This window comes from Borostomias antarcticus, assembly GCF_949987555.1.
Source record: "Borostomias antarcticus genome assembly, chromosome: 3".
Taxonomy (NCBI): Eukaryota; Metazoa; Chordata; class Actinopteri; order Stomiiformes; family Stomiidae; genus Borostomias; species Borostomias antarcticus.
In genome coordinates, this window is record NC_140236.1 from 12,163,387 (window position 1) to 12,176,819 (window position 13,433).

The following is a 13,433-nucleotide window of genomic DNA, read 5'->3' on the forward strand; positions in this document are numbered from 1 at the left end:
GTCATTGTATGTGTCTGACCTGTGTGCCTGCCAATTTCCATGTGTTTTGAGCATTTTAGTTTTTTGCTGCACAAACACCTTGGCCGTGTCCGAATTGCATACTACCTGCTACATGCTATATAGTAGGCACTATATAGTATGCATACTGCATACTATATAGTACCTACTGTTCCACAAAACGCGTGTAGTATGCGAGAAAATACAGCATGCTACTCGAGTCATCCAGCGGAAGTGACGGGATACGATACTGTTTACTCCCGCGAAGCTGTGGTACAATTATCCGGTGTTTTCTGTGATCATTTTGTGTATTATCCACAAAAATGTAGCCTGTCATGGGATGTGCGGCTGCTGCTGCCGCCAGGAGAAGTCGTGTTAACGCTGCAAGGAGAAGAGCCGTCATGAGATCTTCTCCACATGCTTGTAGTTGAGGTAAATATTGAACGTTAGCTTGCTAGCAACGCTAGTTAGCTAGTTGATAGCCCCGCATGTGCTGGCTTGGGGCTAGCTATACTGTTACATTTGTACCAGGGATGTTATATTAAATAGATTCTGAGAGGCAGGTAAGCAAAACAATAAAACTCAACTCATTTTAAAGAGGTGGGTAAACTGAGTTTACCTGGGTTTACTCATCACTACACGCCTGCTTTGTAATGTAACATTTTAGCTCTACAGATAATGACATCTATCTATTATCATATTGTAAAGACAAGTATATGCCATACGCACAAATGAGTTAAAGTTTGCCCTAATAATATTCCCCCTGTAGGCTCACATGGAAGACAGAGGTCCTCACCAAGTCAACGTCCACGTCCCTGTTGAGGACCTATTTTGACGGCTGGACACAAGGAGGGACTTCAGATTGTCAAAATCGACACAGAGGAACCTTGGTGATGGTCAGGAGGATGGGGCAAGACCATGGAGGTGCTAATAATAGCAATAACAATAATAATAATTCATTTCATTTAGAGCTTTTCTCAGTACTCACCCTTTACAATGGTCTTGTCATTCACACACAGGTGCTAGTCTTTGGAGGTAACATTACATCAGTCATTTAGCAGACACTTTTGTCCAGCATTACCTTAGTCATTTATTTAGCAGACACTTTTGTGTGTCTGCTAAGCGACTTACAGTAGGCCTAATTGCATTTAACCATTTAAAGGTTGAAGACCTTGATGGTGGCCATGGTCCTGCTGCTGCAGATCATCCCAACCCTGGAGATGGCCTCAGAAAGTGTCTCGCAGCGGCAGCATCAGCACCAGCACAAGCTGCCTGGATCGCAGCTCTTGGTGAGCACGACTACCCCCATCCTGCCATAAGTAGTCAGTCTATCAGTTCATGAGTGTGCTTTGCCTTGTTCCTTATAGACAGCCTTGAGGCTTTAAACACCGATCAGTTGGTTATAGGCAGCCTTGAGGCATTTGTTTAAATGTATTTGTATTTAAATTTATGTGTAACACTGTACATAGTAATCAGTTTAAGTATTTTAGGGGGAGACAACAGATCAGCGTTCTCCTGTCAGTACCTTTTGCAAGGAAAGCTAATGATCTGACCAAATATAAACAAGTCAAAAGTATATTTGAAGACCATTGTGTAATAAAAATATCCAAGAAATGTTTATGGTTGTGTTTCTTCCATTATACATGTAAAGGTTACTTCTTGATGTATTAACATTTCAACAAAGTGTAATATCTACACATCAGACACATTGTCTTGATATGTGTACAGGTCATGTACAGTAACTTGGAAGGTCTTAACACAACACGCAGAGCGCTTTGGACATGTAACTCCCTTATCAAGTAGTCGTTAGTCAGACACATTAAACAGTGATGCTTTCATAACCGTCTCTGAATAATTCCAATGAAGCATTGTGAACCAACATGTGTGTTCCGTCTTTTATGCCTAATTGCAAACTACAATGTCCATTAGGAATGTTCTTTTACTCTAATGACTGGTTTTAGGTATAGTGACATTTGTTCTTTGACTGGGAATACATTACAAGGAATGACACACAAACACCAATTTAATTCAAGAAAATACATTTAATAAAAAATAACAAAAACAATAATGGAACAAGATAAAACTTTTTTTTTTGACAGGCTTCTAGAAGCAACATCAGCCGGTCCTCCCTCTCCTTAAACAACCCCCTTTCCTCCCTCCGCTCAGCCCTCCGCTCAGCCTTCATCTCTGCCTTCTCTCTCCCCCATTCAACATCAGCCGGTCCTCCCTCTGGAGGACGGCCAACTCTTCTCTGTTTACGGGGAAGAGAAACACCACGCTGAAAGGCTTGGAGTAAGTTAACTAACGTATGCATTGTTGTTCAGAAGCAATCCAGCGGTCTGTTTACTTTGAATATTGATTTATGTAGGACCTACATCTTAGAAGCTGGGCTGCAGGGGACGACGGAGACAGCCTGGATAAAGCACACAGAGAACCTTGTAGCCATGTACAAGGTGATTTTGATCTACAGGCTACATGATAGCAAATATATTGATAGGGACTCACAGTTTGTATGACACTAGAAAACTTATCTAACCTCATAGGACCTAAAGAGCCCCAGAACTGGGGTCAGCACAGAGGGAGGGGAGGCCACAGCCGCTTCGTGGAAATGGTACGGGTCTTGGAAGAGGCGATGGGGGCCACCCATGCAGCCGTCCTCCAGAGGATCATCGTCCCTGGTGTGGCCGTTGGTCCCTGTAATACATCCAGAAGTATTATGGGACAATGAATACTAATATATTGATATATGAACAGTTGAACTCGTTTAAATCACGGAATGAACAGACAATTGTTTAAACAACTTCAAGTAACGTTAGGCTCGGTGGCTTAGGTTAGCCATTTAACAACTCATCACAATTTCGACATTTCTTATACATTTCTTAAGCAATCATGGTCATATTACATGGAAATGTTACTCTGTTTGTCTTGATTCTAGCTATAATAACATTTAAGCTATGACATTAATACGTTTTGAGCAAGAGCCGTCTGAACACCTGTAACGTTAGTAGCCTATTAACGTTGGCTGGGCTAGCTAGCTAACGTAACGTCCACCACAGAGATCAATGCAAGCAGCTAGCTATCATGACGTTCTTTTTCGAAATGTCATTTCTACCCCACCTATATACACAAAACTTCATTTGTAGCTCTGTGTCGTTATAACTAAGATATCTGTCCGGAAAAATAATTTTTCCATCGACAAATTAAGTCAATACTTACATTTGAAAACTCCCGCTGCGGTCCCGGAGATCTCTTCGTTCGCCATCTTTTTTTATTTTTCTCACAGCCCAGTGACGTTTCACCTCTCGACTTCCGGAACAGTATGCTCTGGACTATGCTACATTTACGCCCATTTTTTCGCCGATTTCGCCTACTATATAGTACCTACTATATAGTAGGCGAAATACAGTATGCACAGTTTTGATGCAGCATGCTGCATCTCGCCTACTATATAGCAAGTAGTATGCAATTCGGACACGGCCCTTAAGCGGAGAAAAATAAGAAATAAAAAAATAAAAAAATAAAAAAATAAAAAAATAAAAAAATAAAAAAATAAAAAAATAAAAAAATAAAAAAATAAAAAAATAAAAAAATAAAAAAAAATAAAAATAAAAAAAAAAAATATTAAAAAATTAAAAAATTAAAAAATTAAAAAATTAAAAAATTAAAAAATAAAGAAAGAAAGAAAGAAAGAAAGAAAGAAAGCAATAGGGGTTCTGCTGCATGAGTGGCTGCTTGGACCTCTAATAAAGACAGCTAACAGGTAGCATAGTCCCATAATATTAAAGATACAAAGATCAGTACACCCAAAAAGGCCATTCAAGGAATGAAACACAGGCAACTCACCTTAAATCAAAGACACACACAGGTCAAAAAGGGAGAGAAGGTTAAGAACGGGTATGTATCCCAAGTGAGCTACCACAGATATACTGAGCCCCTGCTTCATTGCTATAGGGTTTCCCAACGAGGAAAATAATTGGCCGTGGTCAGTCAGCAGATTCCACATAAGATTAGTACTTTCGCCACATAAATGAAGAACAACAATAAAGAATTGGGAGGTAAATGATCGCATATGAAAAACATAATATAAATAAGATAATATAAAAATTAAAGGTAGAATATGTAGTGTGTGGATTATTTCCCCCATCTAGTGTCTAAAGATAATAACTGCAACAACACAACGTATTGGTTGCCAAAATGCTAAAGAATGCACTGTTTCAGTCATACTGTGAAAAGATCTTCACTCCGAGAGGAACATAACGTTACACTAATCAGTAATCACAATCAAGTATTTCAGAGTGCCATGTAATAAGTTACGTTAGATGCTGTAGTGTGGAGATAACGTTAGGTCTGGCTATGCAGATTCCAAGAAAGATAATGATAGCTAGTTAGCTAGCTTACCGTTCTAGTAGAAAAGTAGCCATGTCACCATGCGACTTTATAAATGCTGATGAAGGCTTAAAGGGCAATGCTCGTTTTTGACAACCTGGACCTTATTTACGACATATTATAAGAAGTTTGACTCACCGAGATCACTTTGTTGTAGTTCGGAGGCCTGTAGAAGAAATTTAAAATCCAGCGCGAGCCAGTATATCCATGTAATGACGGTGATCGGGGCAACGAGAATGCAGTTTCTCAAAATCTATTTTCGGCCGCTAAACGGTTGTTTTCATCAATCAGATTGGATGAATCGACAGTTGAGATTCCTCAACGCTAGGCATTGTAGTGGTTTTCAAATACAGGGTCTTTAGCCTCTGTAATATGATCTTTACACGCCTTTCCCCACTTGCTCCAGCACGCATGCGCACAGGCCAGCGCGCAGACTGGCTATTCTCCGGCTCACATTCTCTGCGCTACGATCGTTGTTGGTGCCGAGAATATTGTCGTCGTCATTCGTCAGCAACAATCCGATCGTAGCGCAGAGAATGTGAGCCGGAGAATAGCCAGTCGGCGCGCTGGCCTGTGCGCATGCGTGCTGGAGCAAGTGGGGAAAGGCGTGTAAACATCATATTACAGAGGCTAAAGACCCCGTATTTGAAAACCGAAACAATGCCTCGCGTTGAGGAATCTCAACTGTCGATTCATCCAATCTGATTGATGAAAACAACCGTTTAGCGGCCGAAAATATATTTTGAGAAACTGCATTCTCGGTGCCCCGATCACCGTCATTACATGGATATACTGGCTCGCGCTGGATTTTAAATTTCTTCTACAGGCCTCCGAACTACACCAAAGTGATCTCGGTGAGTCAAACTTCTTATAATATGTCGTAAATAAGGTCCAGGTTGTCAAAAACGAGCATTGCCCTTTAAGGCCGAAACGTTCACTCTTGCCCATTAAAGCTTTGAAGACTATCTCGTGAGTGCCAGTGCTTTTCTTCATTTATTATAACACTTGACCTGGCACCCGTGACTGCTCCAGATTCATTTTGAGTTGTGCGCACTCGTATGCTTTTTTGTACCATGCGACTTTATCCCATGAAACTCCATAAACTCCGTCCAATGAGCAAAGGCTGGCCCGATATTTATCCAACTTTTGCTCCTTCTTCAGTCACTGAGCTTTTGAGAAGCAGGAAGACAAAACTCGACCATTTTACCAAACGTTTAGCTGAAAAGAGTGAGCGGAAGTGGACGGAAAAGCTGCCGTTTTATAGTCGCACACACACACTTGATGCTAACCAACATCTATAATGCTGCTAATTCATGGAAGTTTGCTGGCTACTGCTAATCTCACAGTGGTGAAGCTACTGTAGAATAGTACCTGGCAACCCAGCGCGCAGTACCAACGCTGTAATACTATTGGCTGATATGATATCAACAGTGTGTCATTGTCGGGCCGTCAAAATTTCATAATGTAATAATTTCAGACAAAATATAATTTTTTATGGAAAAGCAATACTTTTACTCTGCAGCCTTCGCAAAGCCCTATGGATGTATTATTTTTGAAAACATGTTTATTTTAATCAACATATTACATATTATACCTTTAATAAATAATTGCAAATGTATGACTTTAGGCAGTCTTTCCAGAGCTGCCCTGGAACTGGGATCAAAGGACTCAGTCAGCCTCCCGTTAGTGTGGGCATTTCAGGGGGTAACACACGGTGCTTGTATCCCAAACTATCAGGAAGACAGTTCCGGCACAAGCCTAGGTTGGATTCCTGGGGGGTAGACTCCAGTCTGGGAGAGTTTGGTCCGTACTTACAGATCTGGCTCCTGGAGGGAGGTGTTTCACCACGTCAGGACAGTTACTCGGCCACTGGCGGATTTCAAATCCCCTTCGGACAGGGTTACACAAACTTTGTCCAGCTGGGCTTTGACCATCACAGATGAAGAGCAACTCTGCAGGAAAGTATCAATGTACTGTAGATGGATCTCAGCACATAATACTGAACTTCCTGATGAGTGGACTGTTGGGCATCCTGAGCAAAGTGAGTGATTTTGTGAATGTGTGTGTGTGTGTGTGTGTGTGTGTGTGTGTGTGTGTGTGTGTGTGTGTGTGTGTGTGTGTGTGTGTGTGTGTGTGTGTGTGTGTGTGTGTGTGTGTGTGTGTGTGTGTGTGTGTTCTTGCATGTGTGTGATGCGTTCCGTGGGAGTTTTGATATGCTGGGGTTAGAGAGATAACCAGCGAGAGACGGAGTCCATCTGTTCACAGCCCAGGGGGAAATGAACACGAACACACACACACACACACACAATAAAACTCACCATGCACTCTCTGCCTCTCTAATACACAATGTGGGCCTCTATACGTCCGATTTTTAACCATTTAAAAGCTTATTAAGCCTGAGGGTATTGGTCCCTTCTGAACACTCCAAGACCGAAACACACTGAAACACAATTACACACCACTACACTGACACACTATAACACACTCCCCACTACACTGAAAAACAATAACAACAACAGGACACTATGACAAGATTGTGTGCGCATGTATACTGCTGAATCTGTCCGTTAGTCTGTAGGTCCAACAGTCTGTGTGATTATGTGCAATATATGAATGCCCGAGAATACTACCATAACACTAGCCTGCACTGAAAAGATTCACATTCCTTCCTGATAAAACAGTCACCAGTCTTTTCTTTACTCAATTAATCCTGTGCCCTTCATTAGCATCCTATAACAAGCGCAATGTAATCCATACAGTGTGTGTGTGTGTGTGTGTGTGTGTGTGTGTGTGTGTGTGTGTGTGTGTATGTGTGTGTGTGTGTGTGTGTGTGTGTGTGTGTGTGTGTGTGTGTGTGTGTGTGACAGCGAGGGTATGTAGCCAACAAGAAAATATTAGAAGACAGAAAGACTTTCAAATATTGGCTGGGACACATGATAGCAGAGTGCTGCTGGTTTGGATGTTCACCTCAGTTCCTCACTGACCCAACATTAAACACATACCACAGGCTATCTACCTCTCACACTGACCCAACCTTAAACACATACCACAGGCTATCTACCTCTCACACTGACCCAACATTAAACACATACCACAGGCTATCTACCTCTCACACTGACCCAGTATAAAATACATTAGCATTAGCGAGTTACTTCACACTGACCCGACCTTAAACAAATTAGCATCAGCTAGCTACCTCACACACTGATCCAACATAAAACACATCAGCATCAGCTAGCTACCTCACACTTACCCAACATTAAATTCATTAGCATCAGCTAGCTACCTCACACTCTGACGCAACATTAAACACATTAGCATTGGCTAGCTACCTCACACACTAATCCAACATTAAAATAATTAGCATCAGCTAGCTACCTCACACGCTGACCAAACATTAAGTAAATTAGCATTGGTTAGCTACCTGACATGCTGATCATTAAATACATTAGCATCGGCTAGCTACGTCACCCACTGACCAAACATTAAACATTTGCATCGGCTAGCTGCGCAGTTAGCATTAGGGATGGCTTTATAATATAGCCTACTGGCCTTATAGCACATTTAGCATATAGCTGGCTACCCCACCCATTGACCATCCATTAGGCAAATCAGCATTCCACTACTCCCCACATAGCTACACCACTAGGATGAGTGGGTGTCGATTGCAGGGAGGAAGGGGGTGTTGAAAATGCGTGAAATGTTTAGTTGCTTAGCAATAAAAGATAATGCTCTCCTAAGTGTGTGTGTGTGTGTGTGTGTGTGTGTGTGTGTGTGTGTGTGTGTGTGTGTGTGTGAGAGAGAGAGAGAGAGAGACTACCAGCTCCACTATGGGGTACTAGAGAAAAGGACACCCATTTAAAAAAGCATACGCTCACAACAAGCTTTTAAATCTATGCCTCCCTCTGCCACCTCTATCACAGTGCTTAGCGATGTGGGTGTTCCCATGTAGCCACTTAGAAATCTGCATGTTGATTGTACAGTATTCCTATCAAACTAAAAACAAAAACAAAAATTCTTGCGCTATTCTACTGTACATCCCCCTCTCTCACACAGTTTCTTTACACTGGAGCTTAATTTGTCCAGAACCTGGCAGAACCACAGGGTTTAAAGGCTGGTAGAACCACTGAGTTTACAAAACTGGTAGAACCACTGGGCTTAGAGGCTGGCCGAACCACGCAGTTCACTAAGTTATGACTAAACCTGCTTTCCTAGTAAATCAGTTCTACTTCACCAAACACTCACAAGATCTTTTAAAACCCCTAATGTGGACCAGAGCCAGACCGACCACAGAACAAGGTGGAACTAACCAGGGGATGGCGACCCTAGCCTTCGGTCCTGCAGATTCTACATTATGTGTTTGTTTTTTGCAGTGGTAATGGGTTAGGGTTAGGACTGTTCTTCTTGTCTGTGTTGGTGATCATGTGTTCCAGAAGGACGGATGGTGAGCCTACCTTCTGCAGCAGCTGTGAACCGGAGTACTTTGCTGAGATGGACTTCATCTCACCCCCAAACGCAGAGGCCCACAGCTTCACCCTGCAGGACACAACAGCCATGTGAGTGTAACTGAATGAATCGTGAGTCCTCCTAAACCCTTGTGGAGTGAGTGTAGTCCTCCGAGCTAGTGGTAGCGAATAGCTGGTGAAACTCTCTCCCATAGTATAAAGGATGTGCTAACAACCCTGCCGAAATGTAATCTATCTTGGCATATGTTGGTAGCACATCCGACCTGCAAGAGCAAAGTTGCAGGTTTGCGTCCAGCCTTGGACAATCCCTTAACATAGGTCAAATGAATGAGAAACAGAACGCAGACGAGATAGGCCTACTACCGTTACAAGAGCATATCAAAAACACTAATAATATCTCAGACGAGACAACGCAGACGTACTTGACAGAGACAATACATCAAATAGGCTACATTAAGTGTCATGGCTTCATGTTTCATTGATAAAGGTAGACTAGGCCTATATCGTAGGCTACACGTCCAAACTGAATTCGCCTTATTCACCTCAGCTGCCATATTGGTCAGTCTGACGTAATTAGGGGTGCGGATGCGGAAGTGCCCGTTAACTTCAAAGTTCACTGTAAAAACACCTCTTCAAGAACCAAAATAGTCAAAATAACAGGCTGAATACACTATCGGGGTTACAAACTCATCATTACCAGACTCTGGTTGTTTTTCGCGTTTGGAAATACATGGGAGTTACTGGGATTTCTCATAACACATTTTCTGAAAAATTATATCTCGGTCTACATCGAAAAGTTAGTTGAATGCATTAAATATGATATACTTGGAGACAAACTTTATTGATTCTGGTGATCATAGTTAATTTTCAATCACAAGCCCAAACGACCCGATCTAAGGGGAAAATTCTCCCGGTATCGGAACAAGCTAGGTCTGCACCCTACTTTCACTTTCAAATAGTGATCAATATTTTGTACCTCGACAAACTATAGGGCTGATAGTAGCCTACCAAAATCAATCAAAAACTCGAAATGGCTTAAAACATTTTGGGCTGTTTCTACCAAATAGCCACAGGCCTGATATTAGACAGAATGTCAATTAACATTGAGGCCTCGGTTGAGTGGGCGGATTTGGATGTCTGGACCCAGGCTACAAGTATTGAGTGCCCCCATCCTCCATGTGAATCTTATAACAGGCCTGCTTTTCTGTTGTAGGCTACGTTGGGAAAATGCAGCGTAGGCTACTTTCCCAGGTGTAGCCTATGATTAGGAAATTCTAGAGAAACGTTTAAATAATGCATTACACTTTAACTAAACCTGTTAGACTTTAGATTTAGTCAATTAAAATCATAATGATATTTATTCACTTAAATTAGCCAACTTGCTACAGGGCTCAGTATCCTAGTCTAGGCTATAAGTGAGACCAACAGCAGGAGCAAAAGACACCAGCACCTGAAAAGATGCAGGGAGAAAATTAAAATGCCACTGCTTCCCATTGTCCATGACAAATCCTGATAAAATCCACTGTAAATGCACATTTTGAAGGCTATATATAGGCCTAGGCTATATAGGCTATATATAAAAAAAAATCTTCCCGGTGGGGGCATGCCCTCCTCCTCCCTCCTATGCCATCCTACCCTAGGAGGTTCGCAACTTTGTCACCTTTAACAGCCCCGATGTTTGCACCCCTGTAGTTATTTTAACTGCATTCTGCACTTAATAGATTTGGTGTTTGCTAAGTGGATCTGTGCAAAACCTAGGCTACTTGAGATTTGAACAGCATTTCACGCATAGATAGTAGGTTACTATCGTGAATATACTTATTATATGCTACATTATCATTAATATTATATAGGCTATGTATAGTAAGATGTGGATATAATGAGTGAGACAGTATTCTAGTAGCCTATAAGTTGTAGTGAACGCGTTAACCTGGGCACTCACACGGACACGGGGATGCCTTGATGCGAGCCCATCACCCCGTCCTCTCTCGTGCCGGGAGTTATCCAAACTAGGAGCAACCACGTGCACCACGCACGCGAAAACACCAAGTTCGGATCCATCTGCATCTTCAGACGCGTCCGAGTCTCTCTCTCCTCCGAGTCAGAGTCTCTCTCTCTCTCTTTATCTCTCTCTCTCTCTCCTTCAGCGCTCGAGTTCGGGTCTCGCTGCCAGGGTGGGCGTCTGCTCTGCGTCGCTTGGATATCCGAGAATGAGGAAAAAAATTAAAATGATCCAAAACCCTTGAATCAATATTATTGATTGATCACGGTGACAGTTGGGCTATTCTGGCCCTCTGATAAATAAATAAAAACCCAGCGTGTCTGCGTTCGAGATCCTGTCTCTTCACTGTAGCTATCCGATCTGTGAGTTGTCCCAAGTAGGCTACCGCGTTTTCACTCCTGCCAAATGAACCGGCACTAACAGATCTGCTGCCCGGTTGAACTCGGACTCGACTCCCGCAGTAAAGCAAAGTCCTTTAAACCGCTGTGGTGACCTACTGCACCCGTTAGCCCCGCTCCCGCCGCCAGAGACTCAGAAAGGACGAGAGACCATAAAGCGAGAGAGACCATAAAAGACCCGAGAGAGACCAGCGAAGAGAGGGAAGCCGGGCATGCAGAGCCAGGAGAAGAGCACGCCTCCAGAGTGATGCGGCGAGCCTCGTGTTTCAGGGTATCTAGTCTACTGAGGATGCTGCTACTGTTCCGAACTACGACATGCTAGTCTGACCTGCCTCGTCCAGCGCGTCTCTGAGTGTCCGGGGTTATTCCGAGATATAATAGCTCCTGTTAAGCCTTCCTGTCAGATCAAGTCAGGCACTGTATGTTCAGTTCACTGAAGCAAAAGTGCTGACGGAAGACAGAGGGAGAGAGAGGGAGAAAGAGAGAGAGAGAGAGAGAGAGGTGGGTAGAGGGAGAAAATTAAGGGGCAGACTGCAGAGGACAAAAGTCAGGCAGCCCTGTCTAAAAACAAGAGAATTGAATACACTTTGCTGGAAAGATGTCAAGTCGGCCGCGACTGTTCCTGGCAGAGCCAACGGCTGAACCACGGGGGGGGGGTTGGACCGCTCGGGTACCACGGGGGGGGGGGGCGCTCGACGGATCGGGTTTCACACTACCGGAGGAAGTCAACCAGAGGAGTTGCTGGATGCGCACCGTTGTAGCCCCCAAAACAACCGGGCTTTTACCCTCAGTTGAAGATTTAGCACCTTAACTCACCTCGTTTGTGTTTAACATCAGATAAGGCTACACGCAGTCTTTCCAGCTTTCAGTTATCCCACGCAGCCTATGTCCAGAATGCATTATGTCCAACTCATGCAGTCGGGATACTAGAGCCTACTGGAGGAAAAGCCTAGGTCTTGACTTTACTGCAAAAACTATAGACTATGTGGATCAGTGATCCCATAGACTTATTAGTCGTGTAGTATATTGATTCGGAATTGGAATCAGCTTGGGAGCTGTGTTTTTAAATGCTGGTTTTATTATCCCCTCAAAGATGGCCACTTGTTAGGGGTGATGGCAACTAGCCTATCTAGGCTCTGGATGAGCTTTTATTTTACCTTAGGCTATATATATATATAGGGTGAATAGTGGTAGACTGGGACAACTAGTAAACTGGGACAGTTGAGTTTTATCATTTTTATTTTTTTATGCATACACTTCCATTGCTAAAAATCCACACTGTGCTCATCATAAACAAGTATGAAATAAAAATAAAAAGAGTTGTGGTGTCTGACATCACTTCCGGGGGCGTGGCTACCATCCTCTTTGACTGTGCATGTGAACCAAGATGGATAAGTCAAATGACATAAGGTTCTGAGGAGAAAAATGTTAAGATGATAAAAGTTTAAAAAATGATGAATGGTTTGTAGTTGTTGTGGATTTTGTTATGGGAACTAATGGTGTATCAGAATGTTCAAAAAACATATTCATTTTCATATTTTCTTTATTATTTTTTGTGATTTTGCCACTGTCCCGGTCTGACAGTATCATATTGTCAAACTGGGACAATGTGATACTAGCAAAGTGGGACAGCCATTCAATTAATTCCAATGGGAACATTTTGTTTGTATATCTTCCTAGATAGCCTAGTTAAATAACTAACAACTAGCTAGCTAACTAACAACTAGCTAGCTAGTTAGAATTATCTTTATCTTTGGCTGCACCTAGTGGTGAGGTTGCAAATTGCGAACCTACTGAATACAATTAAATGGTGCAATATTGTGGTAGATGTACATTTAGGACTATAGAAAATTAGGGCTATAGAGAAGGGCATAATAGAAGATGCCGATGCATTCACTTGCCTACTCTGTATTGAAATGTAGACTGGGCCTACAGAGCTAGGGTTAGGGTCAGGGTTTGGAGGGTGAAATTAAATTCATGTTGAGAGGTTCATTTTATATTTTTATAGTGTAAGTTACAGATTTTAAAGTTTTAAAGTTACAATTTAAATTAAATAAAATAAATGAGATAAATGAAATAAACTGAAATATTGTGGGTGGACTGGTGAGGAAGTGAGGGAGGGGATCAGAAGGGGTGAATGTTCTGTACCCTCTTTTAAATAAATATGAATATTCTTGTCCTCAA

The 13,433-nt window shown here is 42.4% G+C and overlaps 1 protein-coding gene across 1 annotated transcript in view; it reads right to left on the reverse strand.

Annotated features, from left to right (window-relative positions):
* The window catches only part of cacna2d3a (calcium channel, voltage-dependent, alpha 2/delta subunit 3a), a gene marked incomplete at both ends in the record, with an annotated part of 255,462 nt that extends 244,546 nt beyond the window's left edge, over window positions 1–10,916 (reverse strand). Inside the window, 2 exons of the mRNA XM_084436018.1 lie at window positions 8,838–8,919; window positions 10,792–10,916. Of these exons, the coding sequence (XP_084292144.1) occupies window positions 8,838–8,919; window positions 10,792–10,916 (207 nt within the window). The remainder of the gene's footprint in view (window positions 1–8,837; window positions 8,920–10,791) is intronic.
* Between the last annotated feature and the right edge of the window lie 2,517 nt (window positions 10,917–13,433).